The sequence below is a fragment of the Condylura cristata genome, unplaced genomic scaffold, assembly GCF_000260355.1.
Source record: "Condylura cristata isolate star-nosed mole 26May11 unplaced genomic scaffold, ConCri1.0 scaffold00007, whole genome shotgun sequence".
NCBI lineage: Eukaryota > Metazoa > Chordata > Mammalia > Eulipotyphla > Talpidae > Condylura > Condylura cristata.
This window is the reverse complement of record NW_004567108.1, coordinates 38,392,610-38,404,029: the sequence shown is the minus strand read 5'-3', so window position 1 is coordinate 38,404,029 and position 11,420 is coordinate 38,392,610. Positions and strand designations below refer to the sequence as shown.

General features: G+C 32.5%; 1 protein-coding gene across 1 annotated transcript in view; it reads left to right on the top strand.

Annotated features, from left to right (window-relative positions):
- The window catches only part of FCHO2 (FCH domain only 2), a 93,671-nt gene that overhangs the window by 27,518 nt on the left and 54,733 nt on the right, over positions 1 to 11,420 (top strand). The window contains exons 4-6 of the mRNA XM_012721767.1: positions 1,812 to 1,953; positions 2,045 to 2,197; positions 10,061 to 10,165. Coding sequence (XP_012577221.1) covers positions 1,812 to 1,953; positions 2,045 to 2,197; positions 10,061 to 10,165 — 400 coding nt within the window. The remainder of the gene's footprint in view (positions 1 to 1,811; positions 1,954 to 2,044; positions 2,198 to 10,060; positions 10,166 to 11,420) is intronic.

Sequence of the window (11,420 nt, the reverse complement as noted above, 5' to 3'; positions counted from 1 at the left end):
GAGAGGTCTGCTGCACCATGTGGGCCAGCTCCCTGGCCAAGGATTGAACTTGTGCTGCAGTGGCTGCACAATCTTCATGGTGCTTAACCCCTGGCAACACCAGGGACGCCCCTAAACCTACATGTTTAAAGAAATTGTTTCTTAAACCTCTTTTCAATGTAAAGAATTTGCATAAGTCTAAATTACCATGTATTACGTTTACCTGAAGAGATGTACATATATTTTGGTGCTGTAATGAGAAGATACTTTTCCCACTTAAAAATTTCCATTTCACGGTCAGATAAATTCTGATTAGATTTTTAAGTGTGTGGTGAGATTTAATCTCAGTCCTAGTCTTTTTATATTTTTATAAGTATTTTTATAAAGAAACATGATCTTTATATGCTTAAAATGATCATTGCCAGTTAGCTTTCCTACAGAATAGCAAATGTAATAATAGACACAAGAGTACATGTTGGGATAAATAATTTCTTTTTCTATCTCTTGCTTAAGTTGTCATTGCTGTTATTTGTATTATTTTCTATCAGAAGTTTTATTGTAGAACCTAAGCAAGCATTATTGAAAGTATATGAGGAAATACCCAAAGAAAGCATAGGATAAAGTTACTTTACATTTTTCTGACCAAATTATTCAAACTAATTACTGGCATCCTAAGTACTATCCAAGATAGAATAATGTAGTAATTCTTGAACCAGCTGAAAATAATAAGTCCTCAATATTGGGAAAAAGTGGTAGGAAAGTATCTCATACACCCTGAACTATGTAGTTGAAAAAGGAGACTTTTAGATTTGTTGAAGTACACCGATAGACAAAATTATAATACCCACATAAAGGCTTCAGGTAGTATTTTAAAAATAATTCTTAACAGAATTATTAATGATGAGAACACAAGTCAGATGCAGATTTGACTTTGCATGTTAAATTCAAAGAAACTGTTTTTGATGAAGCATTTTATTATTACTACTTTTTTCAGAAGTATGCATAGAACTGAGGTATAAGCTGGGGTGGGGTGGAGGTGGTGAGAGGATTCACCAGAGACAGAGTGGAGAGCAGGACAGGTAGACTCACTGAAATATACTGTTAAGGAGAGCAGCGGGCAAGACAGGAGAGGTCTGCTGTGGCTTATGTGGGTTGGCTCGCTGGCTGGGGATCAAACTCAGGCTGCAGTAATGGTTAGTCCTGAAACTACACCACAAGAGAGGCTCTGATGAAACATTTTAGATGGAATACTGAATAGTCTAAAATTGAAATTTGATAGGTTAAATTTTTTTTTTAAAGATTTATGTATTTATTCGTACAGAACTGGGGTACAGGCCAGAGATATGGAGGGTGAGAGGATTCACCAGAGACAGAGAGGGGAGCAGAACAGGTAGATCGACGAAGTATACTGCTGAGGGGAGCAGCAGGCTGGTCAGGAGAGGTCTGCCACTCCATGTGGTCACCTTGGGCAGGGGGGGATCGAACTCATGCGGAAGTGGCTTAAGCTTCTTGGTGCTGTGCTTTAACCTGCTGCGCCACCAGGGAGGGCCCTGATAGGTTAATTTTTAATAATAAACAATGATTAGAAAGACTGCCGATACACATATAAATAACCAAATAAACTCAGAAAATAATAATGATTTAATTGAGAGCTGTGACCATACCTGAGATAGTTAACCTATTTCTGTGCACTGAAGTCCAAAAGTAAAAAATAAAGGTCAGTTTGTCAATGATTTTATCTGTGATTGAATTTCATTTTTTGCCTAATTAAACATTGTATTTCAGAACCTTAACTTTCTTTAGTCATTTTCTTCATGTTTTCTTTACCTTAGAACTTTTGCACCAGTGTGGGATGTATTCAAAACATCTACGGAAAAATTAGCAAATTGTCATTTGGATCTTGTTAGAAAATTGCAAGAATTAATAAAAGAAGTTCAGAAGTATGGAGAAGAACAAGTAAAATCTCATAAAAAGGTATCATTTTTTTTTCTTGCCAAAGGATTAATGTTCAAATATTGAGTGTTCTAAATTCAGTGATTTTGATGAATCATTTTATGCCAAACAGACTAAAGAAGAGGTTGCAGGAACTCTGGAGGCTGTCCAAACCATCCAGAGCATAACTCAGGCTCTCCAGAAATCCAAGGAAAATTACAATGCCAAGTGTGTAGAACAGGAACGTTTGAAAAAGGAAGGAGCTACACAAAGAGAAGTCGATAAGGTAATTGGAATAAAAATGTCTTTATGGTTTCAAAGCACTTACACTGCGTTTAATCTTCAAGCACTCAAGAATGATTTCATATTAAAGATGAGTGGTTGTGGTTTATTAAAGTGAAACATAGGTACATTTGCAAAATACATTGTGGATGGTAAATAGATTGACAAGTACATAAAATGGAATAATTTCTTTTTTATGTCATTGGCACCTTTGCTGGCTGTTTTTGTAAGATGAGATTGAACAATGAGGTAAAATTTTTTAATGAAGCAACACTTTGGTATATCTAGAAAGGCATAGAAACTTGAAGATAAGCTTTAAATATCTGTTGTGGGTGATTTATCAGTGACTTAGAACACATTTATGTACTAGTGTGGTAAACCACAACCCTTTTTTCCACTTGCTTTTATTGAAACTTAGGCTCCTCACCCCACCTCCCCCTTTCAAATCATTTTAAACTAACCATTCACTTGTTTGATGTGGCATATTTCATTTAGGAATGAAGCATAGGAAGTGAAAGCTTTTTACCATAATGTAATTCTTAAAACATTTGAAATATCCAATAAAATAAAAACAAGTTGTAACTATATTACTATTTTAAAAATTATAGAAATGTGTATACATGGGCAAAAACTAGAAGACTGGAAAAATCAGTCATTGATGGAATAAGGGTGATATTTCCTTTAATGTTTGTGCAGTAAATCAAAATTGGGAGATGGAAAGAGATGAGGCACAGTAAGTAACAATTTAAAAACATTGTGTTCCATCACTTATGAATAAACTATGAAAAGGGAAAACAAAACAACGTAACAGGTTCCAAAAAAGAGCATTATCTCAGTGAATCAGAAATGGAACAGAAATCCAAAGTAGCATGTAGAGATTAATTATGTAGGCTTGCTGGACTCAAAGTTCAAGTTAAGCAAAGAATTTCTCTCTTATGTGGAACATTTAGTTCCCTACTCACTGCTTAAGTGAAACAGAAGTATGCAAAATATGTTTTTATTGCAATAGTTCTGATTGTTGTCTGATTGAAACTACAGGTAGGGAGAGAAAGATGGATTGCTAAGTAGGCCTTAAGTTATTGGAAGTTGGGAACATAGGAACATAATTCTGACTGAAATTAAGCCTAAGAACTCATTTATGGCTACCCATTTTGGACCATTTGAGGAAATAGTAGTTATGATCACTGTTTGGAAATTTTTATTTGTGACATCATGGTAAAATAAAGAACATGTAAGCACCAGTGTCCGGAAGAAAATATGGAGATAAAATGGAGTACTTTTAAGAAATGCTGTGTTAATAGTGTTGTTGATGACTTTGTGATTAAGGGGCACTAGATCTTAACAATTCTCAAACAGGAAAGTAATTGTCACAATCTGAAATGAAGATTTGAGTATTTCAAAAAATCATTTTCCTTTGTAACTTTAAAATTTGAATATATTTAGTGTATATATATGAGTATAAGTATAAGGTGTACAGTGTGTTACTTTGATACCTTTATATGTTGTATATATTCTTTGTCACATGGATTAGATTGTGGAGCTTTTTTTATTGCTCACTACAAGTTTGTACCTTTGAACATCAGTCTTTCCACCTTCCATTTGTTGATTGCCACTATCTTTACTTTGTTTATTATGAGTGTAATCTTTTTATTTCATGCATATGTGAGATTATGCAGTGGCTGTCTTTGACTTATCTCAGCATAGTGTGGTCAGGGTTGATGTCATATGTTGCAAAAGCAAGAATTCTTCTTTCTCACGACTGAATAATATTCCTGTATATGACACATTCTTTATATACATTTATCTATTGATAGACATATAGGTTATTTTCCTATCTTGTATATTATAAATAATGCTGAAGTAATGAGTAGAGTGTTATCTATCCTCATTTTTTTTGGGTATGTACCTAATAGTGCAATAGCTGGATCATATGGCACTTCTATTTTTAATTTTTTGAGGAACCCTCATATTGTCTTCCATAGTGCTTAAAACAATTTACATTCCCACCACCAGCATCTGCTGTCTCCTGTTTCTTGATGATAGCCACTCTAATGAGAGTGAAGTGATATCACATAAGTTGTGTAATTTCTTTATATGTTTGGATATTAAACTCTTACTCGATATGGTTTATAAAAATTTTCTTTCATTCTGTAGGTTGTCTTCTCATTTTATTGTTTCCTTTGCTATGTAGAAATTTTTCAGTTTGATATAGTTTTATTTGTTGATTTTTGCTTTTGTTGTTTATGCTCTTTTTTCGCCTTACTATTATGTGTAATTTGAGAGTGATTTTAGAATAGGGGTCTATAGGGTTCTTTTACTAAGTATAAAATAAAGATTTTCATTGATGAAGCCAGCCTTTTATGGTTTACTTGACAGAATTTTTTTCTGTTTTAGTGGTACACAAGATAACGGTCTACTTTATGACTTAATGGTAGTAGTAAAGTATGTACATTAAGCAAACAAATAGAAATAGAATCTATATTTTTCCAAGTCAGAAAAAAAAAGAATATTATGATTTAATGATAAGAAAAGAGGAAGAAGGAAATAGAAAAGCAAAGAAAAAGAATAGTAGGTAGAAAACTCAAAATGCATTGGAAAAAATAAATCCAATACGCTGGTAAATATAATGCATGTAAAGAAACGTACATTAGACTTCTCTAATAATTGTCAAATTGAAAAAAATTATATGAATCAATCTTATTCTTTAGCAAAAGGAGACTATTTCACTTAATGGGATGTTATGCAGCAGTACAAGTGGACTCTAGGGTAAAGTCATATATCTAATGTTTTAAATACTTTAGGAAAATAGTATTGGAGAGTGAAGAATGGATGTATTTTTGAAGTCTAGGTGATGGATTTTGGGGTTTATTGTACTTCTTTTGTGTGCTGTAGGGTTTATATTATAAAACTAAAAAAATATGAGCTAAAATGACTTGGATTAGCATGATAAAAAGCATAATATTGCGTAAGCAAAGGTCTAAAAGGATGTTTAGGTTTTGATGCCTCTTATGTGATCTTTAATTCTGTACAAAAAATTGTTTATGTACAAGTAAATATGTATTAGGGACATGTATGGGAAAATTAAATCCTAAGTTACAATATGGGAATACCTTTGCATAGCAAGTGATGGGAATAGGACTAGGAAGGATATGGTGTCTCATTTTTCTGTGTTTAATTTTACTGTTTAATTTCCCCCCAAAATAAAAATACAGGAATATATATATACTGTTCAAAATAAAAGAAATACTTTTATGAGCTATAGTGAACATTTATTTATAATACATATACACATTAAGCAGTGAATTGGTATTGTTTCCATATCATTAATACAAAAGTCTGCTGTCTAAATTGGTTAAGACTTTCCAGAGAGGTTCTGTATTCCTGGGTTAAAAAAACTGGTTTTTCAGATGATCAAAATGGAAGAAGTTGTGGTATCTAACTGATTTGGGTTCCAATTTTTGCTTCACTACTTAGTGTTGATATAAAAAAAAAACCACACACACAAAAAAACCAAATAAAAAAAACTGGTTTTTATGAAACCTAAATGGGCTGAACATAGTAGTACTTAGTATATGATGATTGCTTGAAAAAATACTATGTTTACTAGGGATAGCAGTTAATGAAGTGGTTATCTGAGTCTTTTCACATAAATAGGTTTAATTTAATGTACGGAAATTATTTAGATGAAAATTAAGGATTTCTTTTTGATTAACTCATTGGGCACATATAACTGGTTATGTCCAAGTGTTTTGCGTTAGTGACTGAAATTCAGTCATTGATGGGATGGATAACTCAGAAAGAGGATTTTTTTCTGATTGTTCTGCTCAGAGTTGGTATCTTTGTTTCTCATATTAGATATGTTAATGGACTTCTTGTTTTATATATTCTAGCCCAAGTCTAAGTATATAATTTATTTTGGTTTGTAAAATAAGATCCTTTCTATTATCATGAATATAGATTTTTTTAAAACATAAAGATCTATGAGCCAACAAAAATTAAGGCTATCGTGATATAGTTTGCTTTTCATCCTCACTTACGAATCCTTGTTTTTATAAAATACCTTTAGAAGGCATTTATTTGTAGATAGTGATTAAGTACTTATTTTATATTTCTGTATTTGCCTCTTAGGATTGTACAGCAAAAATTTATAGGTACCTAAACATTTCTGCTATGTTAGGGAAGTGGATAAAATATAGGATTATCAGTAGGTAATCTCTTAAAGCCAGTTTTTTTCTTTATGAGAAAAAATAAAGCTACTTTAAAGCACAATTTCCTCATCTGGGAACAGATACTGTAATTTCTCTTTTTAATAATGACTGTAGTGAAGGGGTCAAGTTTGTCACCAGTAGGATATTCAGTTTTCAAAATTCTGCTTAAGAATTTACAATTTTACTAAGCATATATACAATTTAGAAACTTGCTTTAATAATAAATACTGCAGTTAATTTCCTGTGGGAGATGTCTCTTGAGCCATCAGAAAATACAGACCATTCCAATACAGTTACATTCTAAAGTTTTCTCTGTATCCTTTCATATGACACCTTTATTTTTCTTTGCACTTGTTTTTGCCATTACTTAAAACACCTTGTGAATCCACAGTTTCTGTTTAATTTTATTCCTTTATTACTAAGATGCCTTTTAAAGTTGGTATGTAATTTCCTTACGATTCTGGCATATAAAACTTCTTCAAATTGTATAATGTTAAGTGTAATGATCATTTTTATATTCTAAAATATGTCATAGGTTTTCTAAGAGGGATAATGTTTCTCTAGGCAGGAATTAATTATTTCTGATGTGTTACAAATCATTGTGAGTTGGAAACCATCATTGTCGACAACATAGAATGTGTTTATTGGAAAGAAATCATTTTCTCAAAATACTGTGAGTTTTCCTGTCAATTAATATAGTATAAATTAATTTTCAATGTAGACTGTAGACTAGATTCTTATCTTTTTCAATGATTAGTTAAAATATTTTTCTGAAAACCCGCGGGTATTACAATCGAGATGGGAAAAAAAATGTGCAAAATGATGTAAAAATAAACTTTTGTAATAAAATAAAAAAAATAAAAAAATATTTTTCTGATTGTTGGGTTATGAAGTGATAGTTTGTATGTAATAGAAAATAAATGTTTTTCTATCATGTATTTATTAATGTGTTAGACGTTAAGAAGATTATTAAAAGCTAAGTACATATGATCTCTTCCTCTGATAATCTTTCTCTTGGGAGAATTGAGATGTATTGAATAGTACAGGACAAGAGGTTAGAGAAAGGTTTTAATGGTGTAAGTGTCTTATTTTGTACAGAATATGTAAAAAGTAAACAAGAAGATCCTATTCAATACATTACTTTTAAAAGTGACAATAATTTTTTGGGGGGGTATTTTCAGGTTTTATGAATTTCTTTTCAAATTGCAGTTACCTCTAGGATTGGTAACTCGGTCTTTTTGAATAACTGACAAACATTACTAGACAGTTAGGCAGCAGAGAAAGAGTAGATGTTGGGATAAGTAACAAGCAAAGGAGGGGCTACTAGGCTATATCATTAAAAATCACTTTAGGGACTGTAGGTTACTGATAACTTGTACACCCTGAACATGTTGTTAATTGGAAGAAGAAACTAAAATCTCTTGACATAAAAATCTCAGAAGGGAACCCAGGTAACCATTAAATGTTTGTAAAATAAATTCTGGCAGCTTTTCTGGATTTTTTGATTGTCTGGATTTCGTGTGAAGATACTTAATAAGCTATAAATAAATATCTATCTCATTTAATTGTTATGTGTTTGAACAGAGCCAGGATGTTTGAGGAAGCACAGTAGCAGTGGTATAAAATACTGTCCAATGGCCAGACAATAAGAAAAGAATAAAATGGAAAAAAAAATTCATTGGAATAAATTAGAAAATCATTAGTATATATGGTTAGCTACTTGTTACAAGGATTGAGAGCTTAGTAGAACTCAGTTATATCTTTAATAGCAAAATACAATAAAGTATGTTCCACTTAGAAACCATAATATAAGCAGGTACCACTTGTGTTGTTGATTTAATTATATGCCAGTCTGTCCCAAGCATTTTACATAAATGACATTTCAATACTGCCAAAGCTCTAAAAATAGAAGGCATTGATTCTGTTTTAGGAACAAGGAAACTATATACAGCCGAGAGACAAGGTCAAATGAGTAAGTAGTAAGTGGCAGACCAGAATTTGAATCTAGTTTCTTTTTTAATGTTTTCTAATATTTTAGTTTTTACTTTTGGACAACATATGAGTTTTTTTTTGCCTCGGGCGTGGTCATCACCATAGTTCTCCTACCACTAAAGCACCTGTAATCCATCACTATATTCCCTTTGCTTTCCCGCCTCTCTGGTTTCAACCCTCACCATTCCCTCATGGCTGCCTTATATTTATGGTCAGCTTTTAAGGCTTGTCTGTATCTGATCCTTTATTTAGTTCTTCTGTATTCCACATAAAAGTGAAACCTTCTGATTTCTTAAGACTTCAAACCAGTTTTCTTTACACTATAAGTTAGCGTGGCTTCCTGTAGTCTTTATTTAAGAAGGCAAGAATGCATAGAATATATGTATTTAATGAATATTTGCAGGTATATTTTAGAGAGTACAGAGTTATCTTTTAAGAGAGGATGGTATGCATTTCTAGACAGTCCCAAACTTTCAAGTAAACCATATTTTCTGTTTCAAGTATTTATTCATAGACTCTTGAACATAACTTGAAATAATTGCATATTAATTCTGATTGACTCTACACAAATTCCGTGTTTTCCAGCTTTACTTGGCCTTCAGTGGCTCCTAGTACTGAACGTGCTTATTACTTACTACATTCTCCACCACTGCAGTTTGAAGTTTCATTTTCTTTAAGCTTCACACTCTACCCTACACTTTGATCTTAGTAGACCATCTTTTACTTCATCAAGAAAATGGCTATCTTTATATTTTAAAATCCTGTACTTTTTCATTATCTTTGAACTCTTATTTACTTAAACACTTTCTCTCCCACAATTCCTTATTGTTCAAATTGATCAGTCCTTTGAGAATAGTCGTTTTTTTTTTTTTTTAGTCAAGCCATGTGTCTGCCTCCACCCACACATTACTCATCATCTTTCCATTTCCTAAATGTCTAGCTTTAATAGAATTAATCTTGACTTATGTGATTCTGTCACTTTCCACCAATTTGTGGCTGTTAATGTATAGATTATATTTCTTTTATGAAGTCGTTGAAGAAAAGAACCCTATATAATTTGTCTTCTTGTTCCTTACTGCCTAATATTTATTAAGTTGTTTTAAATAAGTAGCTAGTGGAACAAACTAAAATAACGCAGTAACAGTTTTTTAAAAATAGGAATCTTGGAAAACTAGGCAGTGAATAAAAATGGTAGGTTTACTGTAGTGTAATGGAAATAGAAGTGACAAGGAAAACCAACTTAGTCAGTTGCTGAACTAGCTTTACTTGCTGATCTGGTATTAAATGTAATATGTGTATGTTGTGAGGAGAAGGAAGGAAGACTCACAATTGTAGAAGTGTCACACTTTGCACAGTAAAGTTTTAATGGCACTGTACTATTAGAATGTTTAAATTTTAATGTGGATTATAGAGTGAGAGCATTTTAACTCTCAAAGTAAAATCTGTCAGAAGATTTGGCATTTAATTTTTGCATTACTGTGATTTTAACAAAAAATATTGCTAACGAAGATTTGAAAAAAAAAAAAAACGTTCAAGTTGGTTTATGCCATATGGAACTCAGCATGGTTCTCATGTTTTAAAATGCATTTTTATTTATTATTTCACATTAATACACTAACATGTCAGAGAAAAGGTGGTTGTTAATTTAAACTTTTTTTTTTTTACAGGCAGCCGTTAAATCTAAGAAAGCTACAGATACCTATAAACTCTATGTGGAAAAATATGCATTAGCAAAAGCTGATTTTGAACAGAAAATGACAGAAACAGCTCAGGTTAGTATTTTTAAAAAGCCATATCTGAGATAATATCTGTGCTTACTGATAAAGAATATGTTCTGCCATATAGCTTTTTAGTATCATTTTTGTTTGTTTGTTTGTCTTTGAGTAGGACTGGGCTGTAGGCCAGAATTGTGTGGGTGAGAGGATTTACCAGAGACGGAGTGGAGAGCAAAAGCAGGCAGATTTTACTGAAATACACTGCTAAGGGGTTCGAACTCAGACTGTAGTGGTGATGGCATTGAGACTTAACCTCTAGATATCTATGTACGCCCAGTATTAGAAACATTCAAATGCCATGATCTCAATGTTTTCAATACTGTTTTGAAAATACACATCTTGTTTTGGAGGTTGAATACCAGATGCTGTACTTATATCATAATTATAAAAAATTATAAGCAACTATTCAGGTAGATCAGAAGAGTCTGTTTAAATAAAAAGAATTGGAAAAAAACGAGGAAAGTAGTAGGTGGTGAACAAAGTATTAATTGGCATCATTATGTATGGATTTAAAAATTGACTTCTTGGGCCCTCCCTGGTGGTGCAGTGGGTGAAAGCACAACACTGTGAAGCTAGCTGCAGCCACTTGAGCAAGTTGGATTTCTGACCAGGGAGGTGACCCACATGGTGTGGGCAGACCTCTTCTGTCTCACCTACTGCTCCCCTCAGCAGTGTACTTTGTCAGTCTGCCTGTCCTACTCCCCACTTTGTCTCTGGTGAATCCTCTCACCACCCCTGCATCTCTGGCCTGTACTGAGTTCTGTATGCATAAATAAATAAATCTTAAAAAAAAAAAGAATGTCATGGCATCTGGCAAATGATGTTTCAGAAGGATTTTGTTAATTGTATTAAGTAAGGCTCCAATTCAGGTGAAATCCTGTTCACCTTCTGTATTGGAGTCCACTGTAGATTTCAGCAAGTACTCTTTTGTCTTTTAAAAGGAACATTTGTTTATAAAGCAGTTATTACTAGTATGTTAATTTTGCAACAAAATGAATAGTTTCTATTAGTAAAGTTGTTTAGGTTTCAGTAACTTGATTTGAACAAAGAAAAATTAGAATTTGTTAGAGTAAGGGTTCTTTGTCAGATTATTTGAATTTTTAGGTTTTTTTCTTTCAGTTTCCTTGTTACATTTTTTTCTCACATTGGCATTTCATTTGCTTCTCCTGCTTTTCCCAAGATGAGAACATTAATTTTTTTAACTGATGTGTAACTGTGCTGCTTTTAAGTACAGATGGTAGCATAACATGCT